Source organism: Oncorhynchus keta, chromosome 13, assembly GCF_023373465.1.
Source record: "Oncorhynchus keta strain PuntledgeMale-10-30-2019 chromosome 13, Oket_V2, whole genome shotgun sequence".
Classification (NCBI taxonomy): Eukaryota; Metazoa; Chordata; class Actinopteri; order Salmoniformes; family Salmonidae; genus Oncorhynchus; species Oncorhynchus keta.
Genome location: NC_068433.1, coordinates 32,265,742 through 32,282,057, shown reverse-complemented (window position 1 = coordinate 32,282,057; position 16,316 = coordinate 32,265,742). Strand labels below are relative to the sequence as shown.

Genomic DNA, 16,316 nt, shown 5'->3' with positions numbered 1-16,316 from the left:
TCTCTCTCTCTCTCTCTCTCTCTCTCTCTCTCTCTCTCTCTCTCTCTCTCTCTCTCTCTCTCTCTCTCTCTCCCTCCATCTCTCTCTCAGGGGGAAGGGGGTTACAAAGGAGTGCGTGGACCAACTGGTAGACCCGGCCCACCTGTAAGTGTGTCTGTCTTGTCTGTTGGGGACAATAAAGATTTATTTAACTGAATAGCTATTTGCAGTAGAGCATAAAGAATGCTATTTCAACCAAAATGGAGAATGTACTGTCACTGTTAATGCTTCAAACAGTGTGTGTGTCCCAAATGGCACCCTGTTCCCTAATAGTGCACTACTTTTGACCAGAGCCTTAAATGGGCAATCTGCCATTGTTACAGCAATTTTTGGACTGAAAATTCACGATAAACTCACCAAAAAAAGAAACATCACTTTTTCAAGACCCTGTCTTTACAAGATAATTCGTCAAAATCCAAATAACTTCACAGATCTTAATTGTAAAGGGTTTAAACACTGTTTCCCATGCTTGTTCAATTAACCATAACCAATTAATGAACATGCACATGTGGAACGGTCATTAAGACACTAACAGCTTACAGACAGTAGGCAATTAAGGTCACAGTTATGAAAACTTAGGACACTAAAGAGGCCTTTCTACTGACTCTGAAAAACACAAAAAGAAAGATGCCCAAGGGTCCCTGTTCATCTGTGTAAACGTGCCTTGGGCATGCTGCAAGGAGGCATGAGGACTGCAGATGTGGCCAGGGCAATAAATTGCAATGTCCGTACTGCGAGACGCCTAAGACAGCGCTACAGGGAGACAAGACGGACATCTGATCGTCCTCGCAGTGGCAGACCACGTGTAACAATACCTGCACAGGATTGGTACATCCTAAAATCACACCTGAGGGACAGGTACAGGATGGCAACAACAACTGCCCGAGTTACACCAGGAATGCACAATCCCCCCCATCAGTGCTCAGACTGTCCGCAATAGGCTGAGAGAGGCTGGACTGAGGGCTTGTAGGCCTGTTGTAAGACAGGTCTTCACCAGACATCACCGGCAACAACGTTGCCTATGGGCACAAACCCTGGACCAGACAGGACTGGCAAAAAAGTGTTCTTCTCTGACAAGTCACAGTTTTGTCTCACCAGGGGTGATGGTCGGATTCATGCTTCTGGTTGAAATGAATGAGCATTACCCCGAGGCCTGTACTCTAGAGCGGGATCAATTTGGAGGTGGAGGGTCCGTCATGGTCTGGGGCGGTGTGTCACAGCATCATTGGACTGAGCTTGTTGTCAATGCAGGCAATCTCATCGCAGGCAATCTCAACACTGTGCGTTAGAGGGGAGACATCCTCCTCCCTCATGGAGACATCCTCCTCCCTCATGTGGTAGACATCCTCCTCCCTCATGCAGGCTCATCCTGACATGACCCTCCAGCATGACAATGCCATCAGCCATACGGCTTATTCTGTGCATGATTTCCTGCAAGACAAGAATGTCAGTGTTCTGCCATGGCCAGCGAAGAGCCCGGATCTCCATCCCATTGAGCACGTCTGGGACCTGTTGGATCGGAGGGTGAGGGCAAGGGTCATTCCCCCCAGAAATGTCCGGGAACTTGCAGGTGCCTTGGTGGAAGAGTGGGGTAACATCTCACAACAAGAACTGGCAAATCTGGTGCAGTCCATAAGGAGGAGATGCACTGCAGTACTTAATGCAGCTGTTGGCCACACCAGATACTGACTGTTACACCCCCCCCCCCCCCCACTTTGTTCAGGGACACATTATACAATTTCTGTGATTCACATGTCTGTTGAACTTGTTCAGTTCATGTCTCAGTTGTTGAATCTTGTTATGTTCCTACTAATATTTACACATGTTAAGTTTGCTTAAAATAAATGCAGTTGACAGTGAGAGGACGTTTCTTTTTTTGCTGAGTTTATATACCCATTGATTCTTGAAGAATGTAACTTATAAATGCTACATGAACTTAGATAAATTGTCTTAACCCATCAAAACTCCAACTGTAAGCTTGTTTTACTCCTTTGTTTGTAAACAATGCAATTGTAAACAACCACTGTATAGCCTCAAAACACAGTTAAAACTATCATTTTGATATCATGGATGGCCAGTAATTGCATCTATAGCTCTGTCTATGATTTTCACATTTCTCCAGCCCCCATCCCTCAGCTATTTACCAAATCAGTGGCGGGATGACTGCTTTGTTATCGTTTGAACTGCAGATTGCCCCTTGGGGCGGCAGTGTAGCCTAGTGATTAGAGCGTTGGACTAGTAACCGGAAGGTTGCGAGTTCAAACCCCCGAGCTGACAAGGTACAAATCTGTTGTTCTGCCCTTGAACAGGCAGTTAACCCACTGTTCCCAGGCCGTCATTGAAAATAAGAATATGTTCTTAACTGACTTGCCTGGTTAAATAAAGGTAAAAAAATAAATAAAAAATAATAATAAAGTAGTGGACTACATAGGGAATGGTCTGTCATTTAGCAAGCAGTAAGCATGTTGTAAATGTTTGACCCATACGTCTGTTGCCAGGGTCCTTTCGGCTTTCCTGGCGAGGTGGGAGAGAGTGGAATTTTGGGGTATCCAGGGGGACGGGTAAGCTCCTCCCCTCCTTCTACGTCTGATAATCTCCCAATTGTCTCTCCGTCCCTCCCAAAGTGTGCACTTGTTCACTTCCCTTCACTGATTTGAAAGGAATGACTGGAATAATAAATATGGTGGAAACCCATACTGGTCCGTACCCCTACCAATAGGATGCTTTTAAACTTGTAGGAAGTAGTGAACAAAATAGGTATTATTGGTTAACACCCATTGTGTTGTGATGATTGGGATTCTTAACTCTGATTCTAAACTGTTCTGCGGCGGCCTTCTTGTTTCTCTCTTGGCAGGGTCCTCCTGGTTTTAACGGGCCTCCCGGATCTCCAGGAAGACAGGTAAGACACACACTCACACAAACACACACACACACACCTGTTTGGCTCTATCACGCACAGCCAGAGGCAAAATGAGAGACAAGAGAGAGAGAGGCACACAAACACACTTAAATCAAATAATACATTGATTTATAAACAGATTAATGAACCAATTAATCTCTTTCCCACAAAGGGATTCACAGGAAGTCCAGGGTTCCCCGGCCAACCAGGCTACAGAGGACCTAAGGTAATCCATTTTTCTGAAATTAATAAATTACTGTGTATTTCATACAAATTGAATATCATGCAATATTGGCCGTATTTTCACAATTCTGATCTTTTGCCCAATTTTCGGTGGAAGAGCAGATCTGATTGGTCAAAAGACCAATAATTTGTGGATAAAGGTCAGAATTGTGTCATCTTGTTCTGAGGGTTTGAGTTGCAAGGCTCCAGTCTGCCAGTAGGGGGTGAAGAAGTACATACATGTTCTTTTCTTCTGTTTGTTATTAGGGTGACCAGGGAGAACAGGGGCCTCCCGGACCCCCGATCTACACTGACGCACAAGGGATGTCTGTTCAAGGTAACACACACACAAAAACACATGAAAAAGCCTGATACCCACAATCCCCTCTGTTGACCACCTGTCCTCTGATTGGTTGCAGGAGCACCAGGTGACAACGGCTTCGACGGCCTCCCTGGCCAACCAGGGGATGCGGGAGCTCCAGGGTTTCCAGGACAACCAGGACGACCAGGCGACTCCTTCAGCGATGGTAACACTGAGACACACATACACATGCACGCAGGCACGCACACATAGCACACACACACAAATGCATACACGTACGCAGGCACACGCATGCAAGCACACAGACACACACATGCATACAGGCATCCTCTCCTTTCCCCTCCTCTCTCCCTCTCACCTCCTCGTCTCTCCTCTCTCAACCCTCTCCCAGGTCGCGGAAGCAGCCCAGGGTTCCCTGGTACACCGGGGCCTAAGGGAGAGAGGGGTAACCCAGGCAGACAGAGCTATGGTCCTGAGGGCCAACCAGGAGGACAAGGCTTACCAGGAACCCCTGGACCACCCGGACCACCAGGCAGATCTGGTATGTTACGCATCGGCATAATCATATCCGTCATGTTTCATGCGGGACGGATGAGGGATGTTGCTTTATAGCGATAATAACAGTTTGAGGTACTGAGTGACTGTTAGCTTCCAGTTTTTTTGTCAAACTTTTTATTAATTTCAATCGAAGTGTTATTGGCGAAAGAGAGAGAAAAAGTATATTTGTTTCAAGTGAGAAAGATGAGAGAGACAAAGAGAGGGGAAAGACAAGGAGTGAGAGAAGAGAGGTTGAGTTAAAGACAGATTGAGGTGGCCTCCCGAGTGGCGCAGCGGTCTAAGGCACAGTGCTAGCTGTGTCACTACAGATCCTGGTTCGATACCAGGCTGTGTCGCAACCGGCTGCGACTGGGAGGCGCGTGTGGCGACGCACGAAATGGCCCAGCATCATCCAGGTTAGGGGAGGGTTTGGCTCATGCACGCTGACACGGTCGCCAGGTGTACGTGTTTCCTCCGACACATCAGTGCGGCTCGACAGGCCGTGTTTCGGAGGACGCACGGCTCTCGACCTTCGCCACTCCTGAGTCCGTACGGGAGTTGCAGCGACGGGACAAGACTGTAACTACCAATTGGGGAGAAAAAGGGGTAAAAAATACTCAAAATAAAACATCTGAGTTAAAGACAGATTGAGTTAAAGACAAATTGAGTTAAAGACAGATTGAGTTAAAGACAGATTGAGTTAAAGACAGATTGAGTTAAAGACAGATTGAGTTAAAGACAGATTGAGTTAAAGATAGATTGAGTTAAAGACAGATTGAGTTAAAGACAGATTGAGTTAAAGACAGATTGAGTTAAAGACAGATTGAGTTAAAGACAGATTGAGTTAAAGACAGATTGAGTTAAAGACAGATTGAGTTAAAGACAGAGGAATAAATGAAGAAACAAAGGGAGGGATGTAACTGACTGTGTGTCCTGTGCCGTCCTCCTGGAGATGAAGACTCGTCCAGCGGCCCCTGTCTGGTCGTCACTATGGGGCCCAAGGGCCAAACACTGGAAGTTAGCATACCAGAAGGTAGTCCCTGCCACCAGAGTGGGGATATTGCTGTTACCATGGCAATATTCAGACCACCGAAACAAAAATAATACCTCAACTATATCAAGTTTCCAAACCTGAGCCATAGGTATACAACTACATGTATACGCATGGTTCTGATCTAAACTAACCGTCAGGATCAGTGGAGGCTGTTGAGGGGAGGACGGCTCATAATAACGTCTGGAACGGAGCGAATGGAATGATATCATACACATGAAAACTGTGTGTTTGATGCATTTGATACCATTCCCCTCATTCCACTCCAGCTATGACCACGAGCCCGTTCTCCCCAATGAAGTTGCATCCAACCACCTGTGGTCAGAACACTCTTTACTAGCACATGCCAGTGTTGCTGGGAAGAGTGTTTGCTCAAATCCAAGATGCTTTCTCACATCTGGCCACTAGGTGTCTCCCTTACCCACCCGTATGGCAGGACCATAGATAAACAGTACACCGATACAGTCTCCACATCTATGGCTCTGGCGTATGGGAGAGAGAAAATATTAGAGATTTTCCGATGATATCTTTGCCACAAATGAGGATGAACAACAATGGGTAAATGTTTCGTACTTTCCTGCTATGTTTCCCTGCTCGCTAAAAACATTCTAACAAAGGCAGATGTGATGCACAGAGACAAAACAAGTTTGTTTTGTCCAAAGACTGACCAACCCTTCCTATTCCATATGAGCTAACTAACAGACCAAAGTAACAGAGTTTTTAAGTTAGAGGTCAAGAGTGTTTGTGTTTGTGTTTGTGTGTGTGTGTGTGTGTGTGTGTGTGTGTGTGTGTGTGTGTGTGTGTGTGTGTGTGTGTGTGTGTGTGTGTGTGTGTGTGTGTGTGTGTGTGTGTGTGTGTGTGTGTGTGTGTGTGTGTGTGTGTGCGTGTGCGTGAAATACCACAGTGGTGTAAGTGTTCTTTGTACCAATACTTCTACTACTCTGTACAACTAGTCAAATCATCTATCTATGTGTGTGTGTGTCTGTGTGTGTGTCTGTGTGTGTGTGTGCAGTAGCCAACATCCAAACCGACTTGTTCGACAATCTGCCAGGACGACCAGGAGCCCAGGGACCACCTGGAGCCAGTGGATATAAGGGACCCAAAGGTAGGATACACATGCACGCACAGACACACACACACACACATTCACATTACGCACAACAAAAACAAAATGTATGTAAAAAATCTTTTAAAAAATCTGCTGGGGCTGATTTGCTGGATCCCTTTCGACTGCAGCTTTCTGCAATCTGATTTTGTTGCCTTGCAGAAAGCCCATATTGATTTAAAATTGGTACTTAAATGTGGGAACAACTCAAATGTATGATGTTTTCGAATTCCCTTAGAAATATTTCAGATAGGTTTCACAGGTATGCATTGGATGGCATTTGTGGGCTTTCGGATTTACAAAAATGTTACGTTTAATAAAGAACACCAACGAGCTAGTTAAGAAGCTGTGATTTTTTTTTAAAGTAAGCTTCTTTTAATTGAAGTAGGTCATACCTCGAAAGAAATTACACCGATATGTCTCAATTCTATGGATCACGTCATCTCATTATACACCGAAGATATTTTACTTCGTCGAGACAGTGTATCTAAATCCCTCTCAAATGCTCTGTCGATCATAGACAAATTCAGCTCTGTCTTTAAGTTATAAAATACATCTAACCAAATCTGCCCTACTGGTTCTCAAGACCCCGGTGAGAGACTCCATCTCTACTTATGCAATCCCAATCGGTAGACTAATATCCCAGTTGCTTTAACTGGCCAAATATCTATTGTCAAAATGAATATATTGCCACGGCTGAATTTCTGTACTTCAATGCTTCCCTTGTCTCCAACTTCTGGCTGCTGGGATTGAATCCATAGTGCGGTTTTCCAGATGTGCAAGGTCAAATAAACACTTGCAAAGAGGGAAAGATGAAGGACTATCTGTACCATAATATATAATATAATATATGCCATTTAGCAGACGCTTTTATCCAAAGCGACTTACAGTCATGTGTGCATACATTCTACGTATGGGTGGTCCCGGGAATCAAACCCACTACCCTGGCATTACAAGCGCCATGCTCTACCAACTGTGCTACAGAAGGACCACACCAAGCTTTACATTTGTATTTCCAGGCACTAGCATTTTGTCACATCCTAAATTGGTTTAGAGATCGTTCTTCTGCCCCCTGCCTGAGTATAGAGAGAAAGATGGTGTCTCCTATTGCTCATGAAGAGTTGGTCTTCACTGAAATATCCCTTTAAACAATGTCAACTATGTTTTTAACCTATTATTTCTCACACAATTTTAATTTGGCAGAAAATTTCATAACAATGTAACTGGGAATGAAAATGGCACGCCCATACTCCAACATTTCACAATAACGCCTTGTGATCCGGAGGGTGGCCTTTTGCACCCCCCTCCCCCAATGGTCAAGATGTGGAATCCACACCCTTGCAGATATCATAGACAGTAATGGTTTGAGAACCTTCCAAGATTTGAAAGATGCCTACACAGTACCAGGCAAATTCGTTAAGCTGACCTATGGACTCCCTTGGGGAACCCAACTACCGAACCATTCAATGATGGGATTAATAAATTAATTGTCTGGGCTTCCCGAAAGGACTGATCTCTGTTTTGTTATTTAACTAGGCAAGATAAGAACAAATCCAAATTCTTATTTTCAATAACGGCCTAGGAATTGTGGGTTAACTGCCTCGTTCAGGGGCAAAACGACAGATTTTTAACTTGTCAGCTCAGGGATTCGATCTAGCAACCTTTCAGTTACTGGCCCAACGCTCTAACCACTATATAGCTCAATATAAAATACAACCTTTTGGAAAGCTCATATTCTGAGCTAGCCATTTAAAAAGTATGGTCCACAGGTCCATACCCATATCCTGTTCCTTAAACTGGAACAGGATATGGGAAAATGTGACCTTGGCATCCCGTAATTCGAACCATTTAACTTATACATTTTAAAGTTTGATCACAGACTGCATTTAACACCAAGGAAACCTTTTACAATGAGATTGATCCCAACTGTCCCCGAAATAAGCGAGACATAGTCCTCCATATTCCTCCACTGCTTCGGAGGTGAAATGCTTCGGAGGTGAAGTTACAAAATGAATATTAAAGTGCACGGATAAAAACTTCTACTGCTTTGCATCTGTTATGTTACTTAACGAGGACACACTGCCTTGAATCTCTCAATTAGTCACAGACGATTACTGGCGGCGGTAACAAAGAGGCAGGGAGTTTAGGAAGCAGGTGCAGTCCGGTGAGTTGAATACGAAACAAGCATAGAGTGAACACCTGCACAAAAGTAGCATCTGCACATGACCACCGATACCATACTGCCTTGATGGGGGATAACAACGGAGTGCTAGATAAAGGGGAGTAATCAGGGAAGTGATGAAGTCCAGGTGTGCCTAATGATGGGTAACCGGGACCGGCGGTTAGTGGGCCGGCGACAGCGAACACCGGAGGGGGTGTAGACGCAAAAAAAAAGATGTTGGCTCTTAGATGGCAATCACCTCACTCTCTTTCAATTCGCCAGTAAATACAGATACTATTATAAGTTATAACATTAGAATTATAGACAGCTAGAATTAATGGTGCTGGTGGAACAATTGAGGCCTGGACAAATATACTTGACTCTGCGAAGAATAATCTCGGCTAAAGCCCAACATATACAAATAAACAATCCATAAAGCCCAACACATACAATATACACACTAAGTGTACAAGGCATTAGGAGGAACACCTTCCTAATATTGAGTTGCACCCCCTTTTGCCCTCAATTCATCGACTCTACAAAGTGTCGAAAGTGATCCACAGGGATGCTGGCCCATGTTGCTTCCCACAGTTGTGTTAAGTTGGCTGGATGTCCTTTGGGTGGTGGACCATTCTTGATACACACGGGAAACTGTTGAGCGCGAAAAACCCAACAGCGTTGCAGTTCTTGAGACACTAAAACCGGTGTACTTAGCACCTACTACCATACCCCGTTCAAAGGCAATTAAAACGTTTGTCTTGCCCAGTCACCCTCCGAATGGCGCACATCCGTGTCTCAATTGTCTCAAGGCTTAAAGATCCTTCTTTAACCCGTCTCCTCCCCTTCGTCTACACTGATTTTACTTTATTTGCTTTCAGGCCCACTTGGAAGGGGGTAGTGTGGGGAGTGTTTTCTCTGGTCGCTGGGAGGGGATGTGGGAGTGTGCGGGGAGGGGGGAAGGGGTGTGAAACATGGTTTCCGGGAGTGGGGTGTGGGGGTTTGGATGGAGACATGTTAGCTGGGTGAGGTTGAGAGAATGGGATGGGAGGTTGGGTGTGGAGGCCCAGTTTTCGCTTCCTGTTTATACTGAATGTATTATTTATATTAAACTCTATGTATTTCTTGAAATAAATAAATATATACTGAATGGCAGACTACAGGTACAAGTTCTATAACCTTAGAATTTGAAATGGATAATGTACCCCTCCGCCCACCCAAAAAAATATCACAACATTTTTGGGGGGGTAAAAAAAATGATCAATCAAATAAATAGATCATGCCTCTCCCTAAACCGCAGGAAACAAGTTGTACAGGCAACCTTCCTGACAGGTTTTGATTATGATGACACCATTCACTAGAATGTAGCAGCGACTATTCTAAAACCCCAAGATGCACTGTACCATAACGCACTTCACTTTATCACAGGTGACAGGTTTAATATTCATCCCTGCCTCCTTTATCAGAAGGTTGGCTGAACCGTTCTTAATTCCTGTACATCACTTCACTTCTCCCTTTTTGTCTACTCAGCTCTTCTACATTAACTTCCAACATGTCTCAATTCTCTGTTAAAGTAACAACAACAAAAATATGGGGCACCAAATCCGCTCACAGGGTTGGATAAATCTTGAGGTCCCTGTGTCTCTGCATGTTTTGAAATAATTTACAAACGTCATTAAATCTGGAGTCCCTGGTGCCAATAGGGTAGTTGGTGAGGGCTGAATGAGGGCTGAATTCACTGAGGCGTGCAGGTGTTTTGGATGATTGTGGTGGTTTATTTGTGTTGTTGAGATGTAGTGTGTATCTGAGGTAATCCTGTAGTTTATTTGTGCTGTTGAGATGTAGTGTGTATCTGCGGTAATCCTGTAGTTTATTTGTGTTGTTGAGATGTAGTGTGTATCTGAGGTAATCCTGTAGTTTATTTGTGTTGTTGAGATGTAGTGTGTATCTGAGGTAATCCTGTAGTTTATTTGTGCTGTTGAGATGTAGTGTGTATCTGAGGTAATCCTGTAGTTTATTTGTGCTGTTGAGATGTAGTGTGTATCTGAGGTAATCCTGTCGTTTATTTGTGCTGTTGAGATGTAGTGTGTATCTGAGGTAATCCTGTAGTTTATTTGTGCTGTTGAGATGTAGTGTGTATCTGAGGTAATCCTGTAGTTTATTTGTGTTGTTGAGATGTAGTGTGTATCTGAGGTAATCCTGTAGTTTATTTGTGCTGTTGAGATGTAGTGTGTATCTGAGGTAATCCTGTAGTTTATTTGTGCTGTTGAGATGTAGTGTGTATCTGAGGTAATCCTGTAGTTTATTTGTGCTGTTGAGATGTAGTGTGTATCTGAGGTAATCATGTAGTTTATTTGTGTTGTTGAGATGTAGTGTGCATCTGAGGTAATAATGTAGTTTATTTGTGTTGTTGAGATGTAGTGTGTATCTGAGGTAATCCTGTAGTTTATTTGTGCTGTTGAGATGTAGTGTGTATCTGAGGTAATCCTGTAGTTTATTTGTGCTGTTGAGATGTAGTGTGTATCTGAGGTAATCATGTAGTTTATTTGTGCTGCTTTATTGATGAATTGAATTATCATTTGTGGGTTGTTTGTTTTCATGGCTCCGTTGTGAATGAGACCCTGGTCTCAATTGGGCTCTCCTGAATAATTCAAAGTTCAATCAAATCAAATTAAAAAACACATCGTACATCTGTACATTCATTTTACACTATAACTCCCGTACCCAGTTCTTTCCCAACACCTCTCACGTGTGTTGGGTTATTATACAGCTGCAAATCAAATTGCCCAATTTTGGGACAGTAAAGCTTTAATGTATCTTAATCTGTCTCCTTACCTTACTTCCATCTTCCTCTGTGGTCCAGGGGAGCTGGGTGACTGTAACTGCCTGGGAGAAGGAACCTCGGGTGGGGTGGGGCCACCGGGTGCTCCTGGGTCTGATGGAAGACCTGGGGGGTTCGGACGTAAAGGCGAGAGCGGAGACCCTGGCATATCCGGTTTCGGAGGACAACCAGGAACACCTGTAAGTGATCAGGATTTGACTGTTTGAAGCTTACTTGTGTTTTGGGACATTTTCTCCAAATATGTAAAAGTATAATGCTGCTAAAACGTACGTTTACTCTAAAAATGAAGCCGTTTATGTTTACTCATTCCTTGTTTCAATGTACAAATATCAAATATTAAAAGTGTACATGCATTACTAGGTCTGCGTCACAAATCGGAGGTATGACGACAAACTACAGAATGTGATGGTAACAACTCTTCTTCATCTCCCCTCAGGGTCGTGCGGGTGAGAGGGGTTTCTTTGGGCGTAAAGGAGAGAAGGGGGCCTCCTTCTACCCGTCGTTCAGCCGGGGGATCAAGGGTGAACTGGGGGCCCTGGGTCCTCAGGGCCCCCCTGGAGACATGGGCCGACCCGGGAGAGATGGACTGCCTGGGTTCCCTGGACAGCCTGGGCCTCCTGTGAGTCACATGTACACACACATGTACACACACAAATAGATACACACACAGATACATGCGCGCACGTACTGTACCCAGGCACACACATTTATACACCTTTATAGATACACACCCACACACGCCATGTCATGTGTATTGTAATAGAACTGTTCCTCTCCCAGGCTGATGTCGATGGCTACGGAACTGTCGGAGAGAGAGGTTTCCCAGGGTTCTCGGGGGCCAAAGGTCGTGTGGGTGAACCAGGAGAGAATGGGATTGGCTACCAGGGTACCATTGGTACCCGCGGGTTGCCAGGCGACCCAGGCTTCACCGGGTTACCAGGGCAACCTGGTTTACCTGGCCCGCCAGGTATGTGCCACCCAACAAGGAGGCCAGAGAGAGAGAGAGAGAGAGAGAGAGAGAGAGAGAGAGAGAGAGAGAGAGAGAGAGAGAGAGAGAGAGAGAGAGAGAGAGAGAGAGAGAGAGAGAGAGAGAGAGAGAGAGAGAGAGAGAGAGAGAGAGAGAGAGAGAGAGAGAGAGAGAGAGAGAGAGAGAGAGAGAGAGAGAGAGAGAGAGAGAGAGAGAATAAAGTGTGTATCCTGGCCTCTCCACAGGAGGACTACACGTAGAGCAAGCAAACTGTCTAAAAGAACAACTTTGAGAATCCCACTTGCTGCCCATTGTGCGAACAACACAAATAATTTCAGTAACTAAGGCTGCGTTTAGACACAGGGAGCCCAATTCTGATCTTAACTAATCAGATCAGGTCTGAAAAAGATTTTGACGTGGAAAGATCCGATGTGATTGGTCAAAATATCAGAATTGGGCTGCTCGTCTAAATGCATCCTAAGTACCACAGCCCTTCAGTAGCTACAGACACACCAAAGAAAATACGTACAATTGGGGCATACAAGAGCAGTAGTAAGGTTGTTGCTAAAGCAGCCAATGCAGCTTGCTATGTCTTCAAGGTTTTCCTCTCGTCATTCATTCCCTTGCAGGCAGTTGATTGGTCAATTAAAGGCCCATCATTAATCGCTTATATCTTCTCTAGCCAACCTACCTCAGCCTTTAGCTACAGTACACTGTTAGAAAAAAAGGGTTCCAAAAGGGTTCTTCGGCTGTCCCCGTACCAGAACTCTTTTTTTTGTTCCTGGGAGAACCCTTTTTGGTTCCACATAGAACCCTTTTGGGTTCCATGTAGAACCCTCTGTGAAAAGGGTCCTACGTGGAACCAAAAAGGGTTCTTCAAAGGGTTAAGCTATGGGGGCAGAAGCACTTTTTTGTGTAGGAGTATAGCTGCTTTATCAATTCACACAGACAAACAATAATTCCTTTGCTGTGATTGCGCAATAACGGCTACTACTGAACTGTGATTTTTCAATCTCAGAGGAGAAAGAAATGGATGTTTTAAAAAGAATGAATACAAGTTCATGAATGTTAACGTAATGATAATTTAGAGTAAGTATACAGGAGACTGACAACTCCTGATGACACTGAGGCTGTCCTAAGATGGACACCTTTACTTGTCATGGAAAATGTTTTAATTGCAATAGACATGAGGCTAGCTAGCTACGTCTTCTCTGAGATTGAATGACACAAAACCCAACAGCATTTTGCCACTCATACGAATGAACGTGCGTGTGACTGTTGCCTATGTTTTCTGATACAATAATGCTAATGCTGAGACGGATTCAATGATCTTTTTTAATACGATACGTTGTTCTTTTTTGAAGAGAGAGAGAATGAGGAAAGGTTGCATAACGAAAGAGGGCAAAACACATGATGTGACTTTTGGTTTTGCCGACTAAGCTATTAAGAGATCTTTAGCATTTTGTTCATATTTGCTATTCTCTCCCTCTCTTTCTCCTCTTCTGAAAGAGAATAACCTTGACCAACCATCTCGGAATGATTTTTACTTTGCTTATGCCTGAACTGAATGCTTAATCTCTGACCTCTGATTTGCTGTTTGTTTGTTTGAATGATTTTTAACTGGCTTATGCATTGATTTGCGTGACTGTATGCAAATTACCTGAATGACCTTGATTGGCTTGTCCTCTGCCGTCCTGTCCTCCCTGTACCCCCCCCGCGCTCTCTCTCATCCTCACGCTCTCTCTAATCTTACTCTCTCTTCCTCTCTTCCTCTCTCTCTTCCTCTTTCTTCCTCTCTCGCTCTCTCTCTCCCTCTCTCTTCCACTAGTACATCTCTCTCTCTCTCTTCCACTCTCTCTTCCACTCTCTCTCTTCCACTCTCCCTCTCTCTCTGCCTATCTCTCTTCCACTCTCTCTTCCACTCTCCCTCTCTCTCTGCCTATCTCTCTTCCACTCTCCCTCTCTTTCCTCTCTCTCTTCCTCTTTCTTCCTCTCTCGCTCTCTCTCTCCCTCTCTCTTCCACTAGTACATCTCTCTCTCTCTCTTCCACTCTCTCTTCCACTCCCTCTCTTCCACTCTCCCTCTCTCTCTACATATCTCTCTTCCACTCTCCCTCTCTTTCCTCTCTCTTCCACTCTCTCTCTCTGACTCACACTTTATATTTTTCTCTCTCTCTCTCTCTCTCTCTCTCTCTCTCTCTCTCCATTCATCCCTGCATCTCCATCCTTCCATCACTCTGACCCTGTGCATGTTTGTCTGACCAGGTGACAGCTGTGGGCAGGAGGGGGTTAATGACGCAGAGGGAGGTGAGAAGTTAAAGAGAACGGCCCTTGACAAAGAACCCCAGAGCCATAGATATAGTCTTTAAGGCCAGCTCTGTTTCAGATTCAGAGTTCCAATGGCAGCCATTTCGGCACCGGGAGTTCCAAGTCAATAGGATTCCATTTTTATGTCATTGTTATGGAACGTTTTGGTGCCAAAATGGATGGCAGACGGTTGTCCACGTACTGTGTACCTGTGGCTCAGGAGATACTAGATAATTCTGTGGCTATTGGTTGGATGGAACACCCCATGTGCTCATTCAGAGCATGTAATGGTAGAGAAAGGAGCAACTGAACTCTTCAATGGACAGAATTGGAATTTACTCAACATGTCAATCATTTGTTCATGCTGTCACCAATGGAGGCTCCTTGTTTCCCCGTATGATTGGGATTCCATTGGGCTTGAATCAGTTGATGATTGACACTTGATGAGGAACATTCTTCCCGGGTTTGAGTTCCGAGTAGCTCTGGTCCAGGGCATAACGTGAGGCTGGCTGGCTCAGCAACAGCAAGCCGCGTGTATCGCCCTGGACCAGAGCTAAGTTCCGAGCTACAGTACAACTCTCTTCCTCTGTCAGAAAATGGTTGGGAGCTTTCGGTGGCCATTGGCATGTAGCAGTGCATTACTTCACTCCTTTTCCTCCAATCAGAGCTGCTGAACCCTGGTGCATGTGTTAAGCTCCGCCTCTGCTAAGTGCTTAACCAATAGGGAGGGGGGAGGGTGATGGGAGGGTAGCCAATGAGACTTACATTAGTGTAGTTTTTTAAATTGAAATAATACCAAAATAAAATAAATGTACTTACTAGCTGTGGATCACTTTTTACTGTCCATACCTATAATATTGTCTTAATCATTTACTAACTACTTTTAATCAACAGATTGACATTAAAATCCTCACCATAATCGAACGTAGTCGTAATCACATAAATGCATATCCATAAACAAGCATACAAATAATAATAATCTGCTACAGTGATGGCCAGTATGTATGTATAAGCTAGACTGTGTGTACTTTAATATTATAATGGCATTGTATCAGTTTGACTGAGGAATAGAGGGCTTTACTCCAGCCCTGTGTGTGTGTGTATGTGTGTGCGTGCGTGCGTGCGTGCTAACCTTGATCTGACTGGCTGTTACTAGGGTTGACGGTCCCTTGTCGTCTACCTGGCGAGGACGGAGAACCCGGCTACCCAGGAATACCTGGAAGAACAGGTAACATATAGACATCATCACCATGGCAACACTTCCTGTTTCGTGGGTTGTTTTCTTTTACACGGAAGTTGTGTGTGTGTGTGTGTGTGTGTGTGTGTGTGTGTGTGTGTAGGTCCCAAGGGCGAGCCAGGTTTCCCAGGGGGTCCCGGTCGGCCCGGCTTTGATGGAGGGAAGGGAGAGAGGGGAGACCCTGGCTTCGGAGGTCAGCCTGGACCACAAGGTGACTAACACAGCTCATGTCATACTCGTTAGCTTCAACAATATCTCCACTCTTCAAGCATGACCATCTAGTGACCACTAATCTGATTAAACTTGATATCTATCGTCCATTGTTGATAATATTTATAAGATATGACTTTATAGTCTAATGTTCTTGTTCCCATGAGCTCATATATATATATGCCATTTAGCAGACGCTTTTATCCATGTGCATACATGTATGTGTGCATACATTCTACGTATGGGTGGTCCCGGGAATCGAACCCACTACCCTGGCGTTACAAGCGCCATGCTCTACCAACTGAGCTACAGAAGGACCACCATGTTAATTAGCCTTGACTGTTCTAGTGACCACTGACATCTGTGGTCCATTGCTGCCAATTAGTGACCATAAATATTTACTGAATGAAGTTGACTGAAT

The 16,316-nt window shown here is 44.5% G+C and overlaps 1 protein-coding gene across 3 annotated transcripts in view; it reads left to right on the top strand.

Moving 5' to 3' along the window:
* The window catches only part of col4a6 (collagen, type IV, alpha 6), a 176,606-nt gene that overhangs the window by 138,065 nt on the left and 22,225 nt on the right, over positions 1 to 16,316 (top strand). For 2 of the 3 annotated variants that reach the window (XM_052460007.1, XM_035783951.2), the window contains exons 13-25: positions 91 to 144; positions 2,538 to 2,600; positions 2,894 to 2,938; positions 3,111 to 3,164; positions 3,428 to 3,497; positions 3,580 to 3,687; positions 3,874 to 4,023; positions 6,083 to 6,175; positions 11,197 to 11,354; positions 11,612 to 11,794; positions 11,956 to 12,142; positions 15,605 to 15,676; positions 15,789 to 15,896. In XM_052460007.1, the coding sequence (XP_052315967.1) occupies positions 91 to 144; positions 2,538 to 2,600; positions 2,894 to 2,938; positions 3,111 to 3,164; positions 3,428 to 3,497; positions 3,580 to 3,687; positions 3,874 to 4,023; positions 6,083 to 6,175; positions 11,197 to 11,354; positions 11,612 to 11,794; positions 11,956 to 12,142; positions 15,605 to 15,676; positions 15,789 to 15,896 (1,345 nt within the window). The remainder of the gene's footprint in view (positions 1 to 90; positions 145 to 2,537; positions 2,601 to 2,893; positions 2,939 to 3,110; positions 3,165 to 3,427; positions 3,498 to 3,579; positions 3,688 to 3,873; positions 4,024 to 6,082; positions 6,176 to 11,196; positions 11,355 to 11,611; positions 11,795 to 11,955; positions 12,143 to 15,604; positions 15,677 to 15,788; positions 15,897 to 16,316) is intronic. The other variant, XM_052460008.1, reaches the window with a different exon arrangement.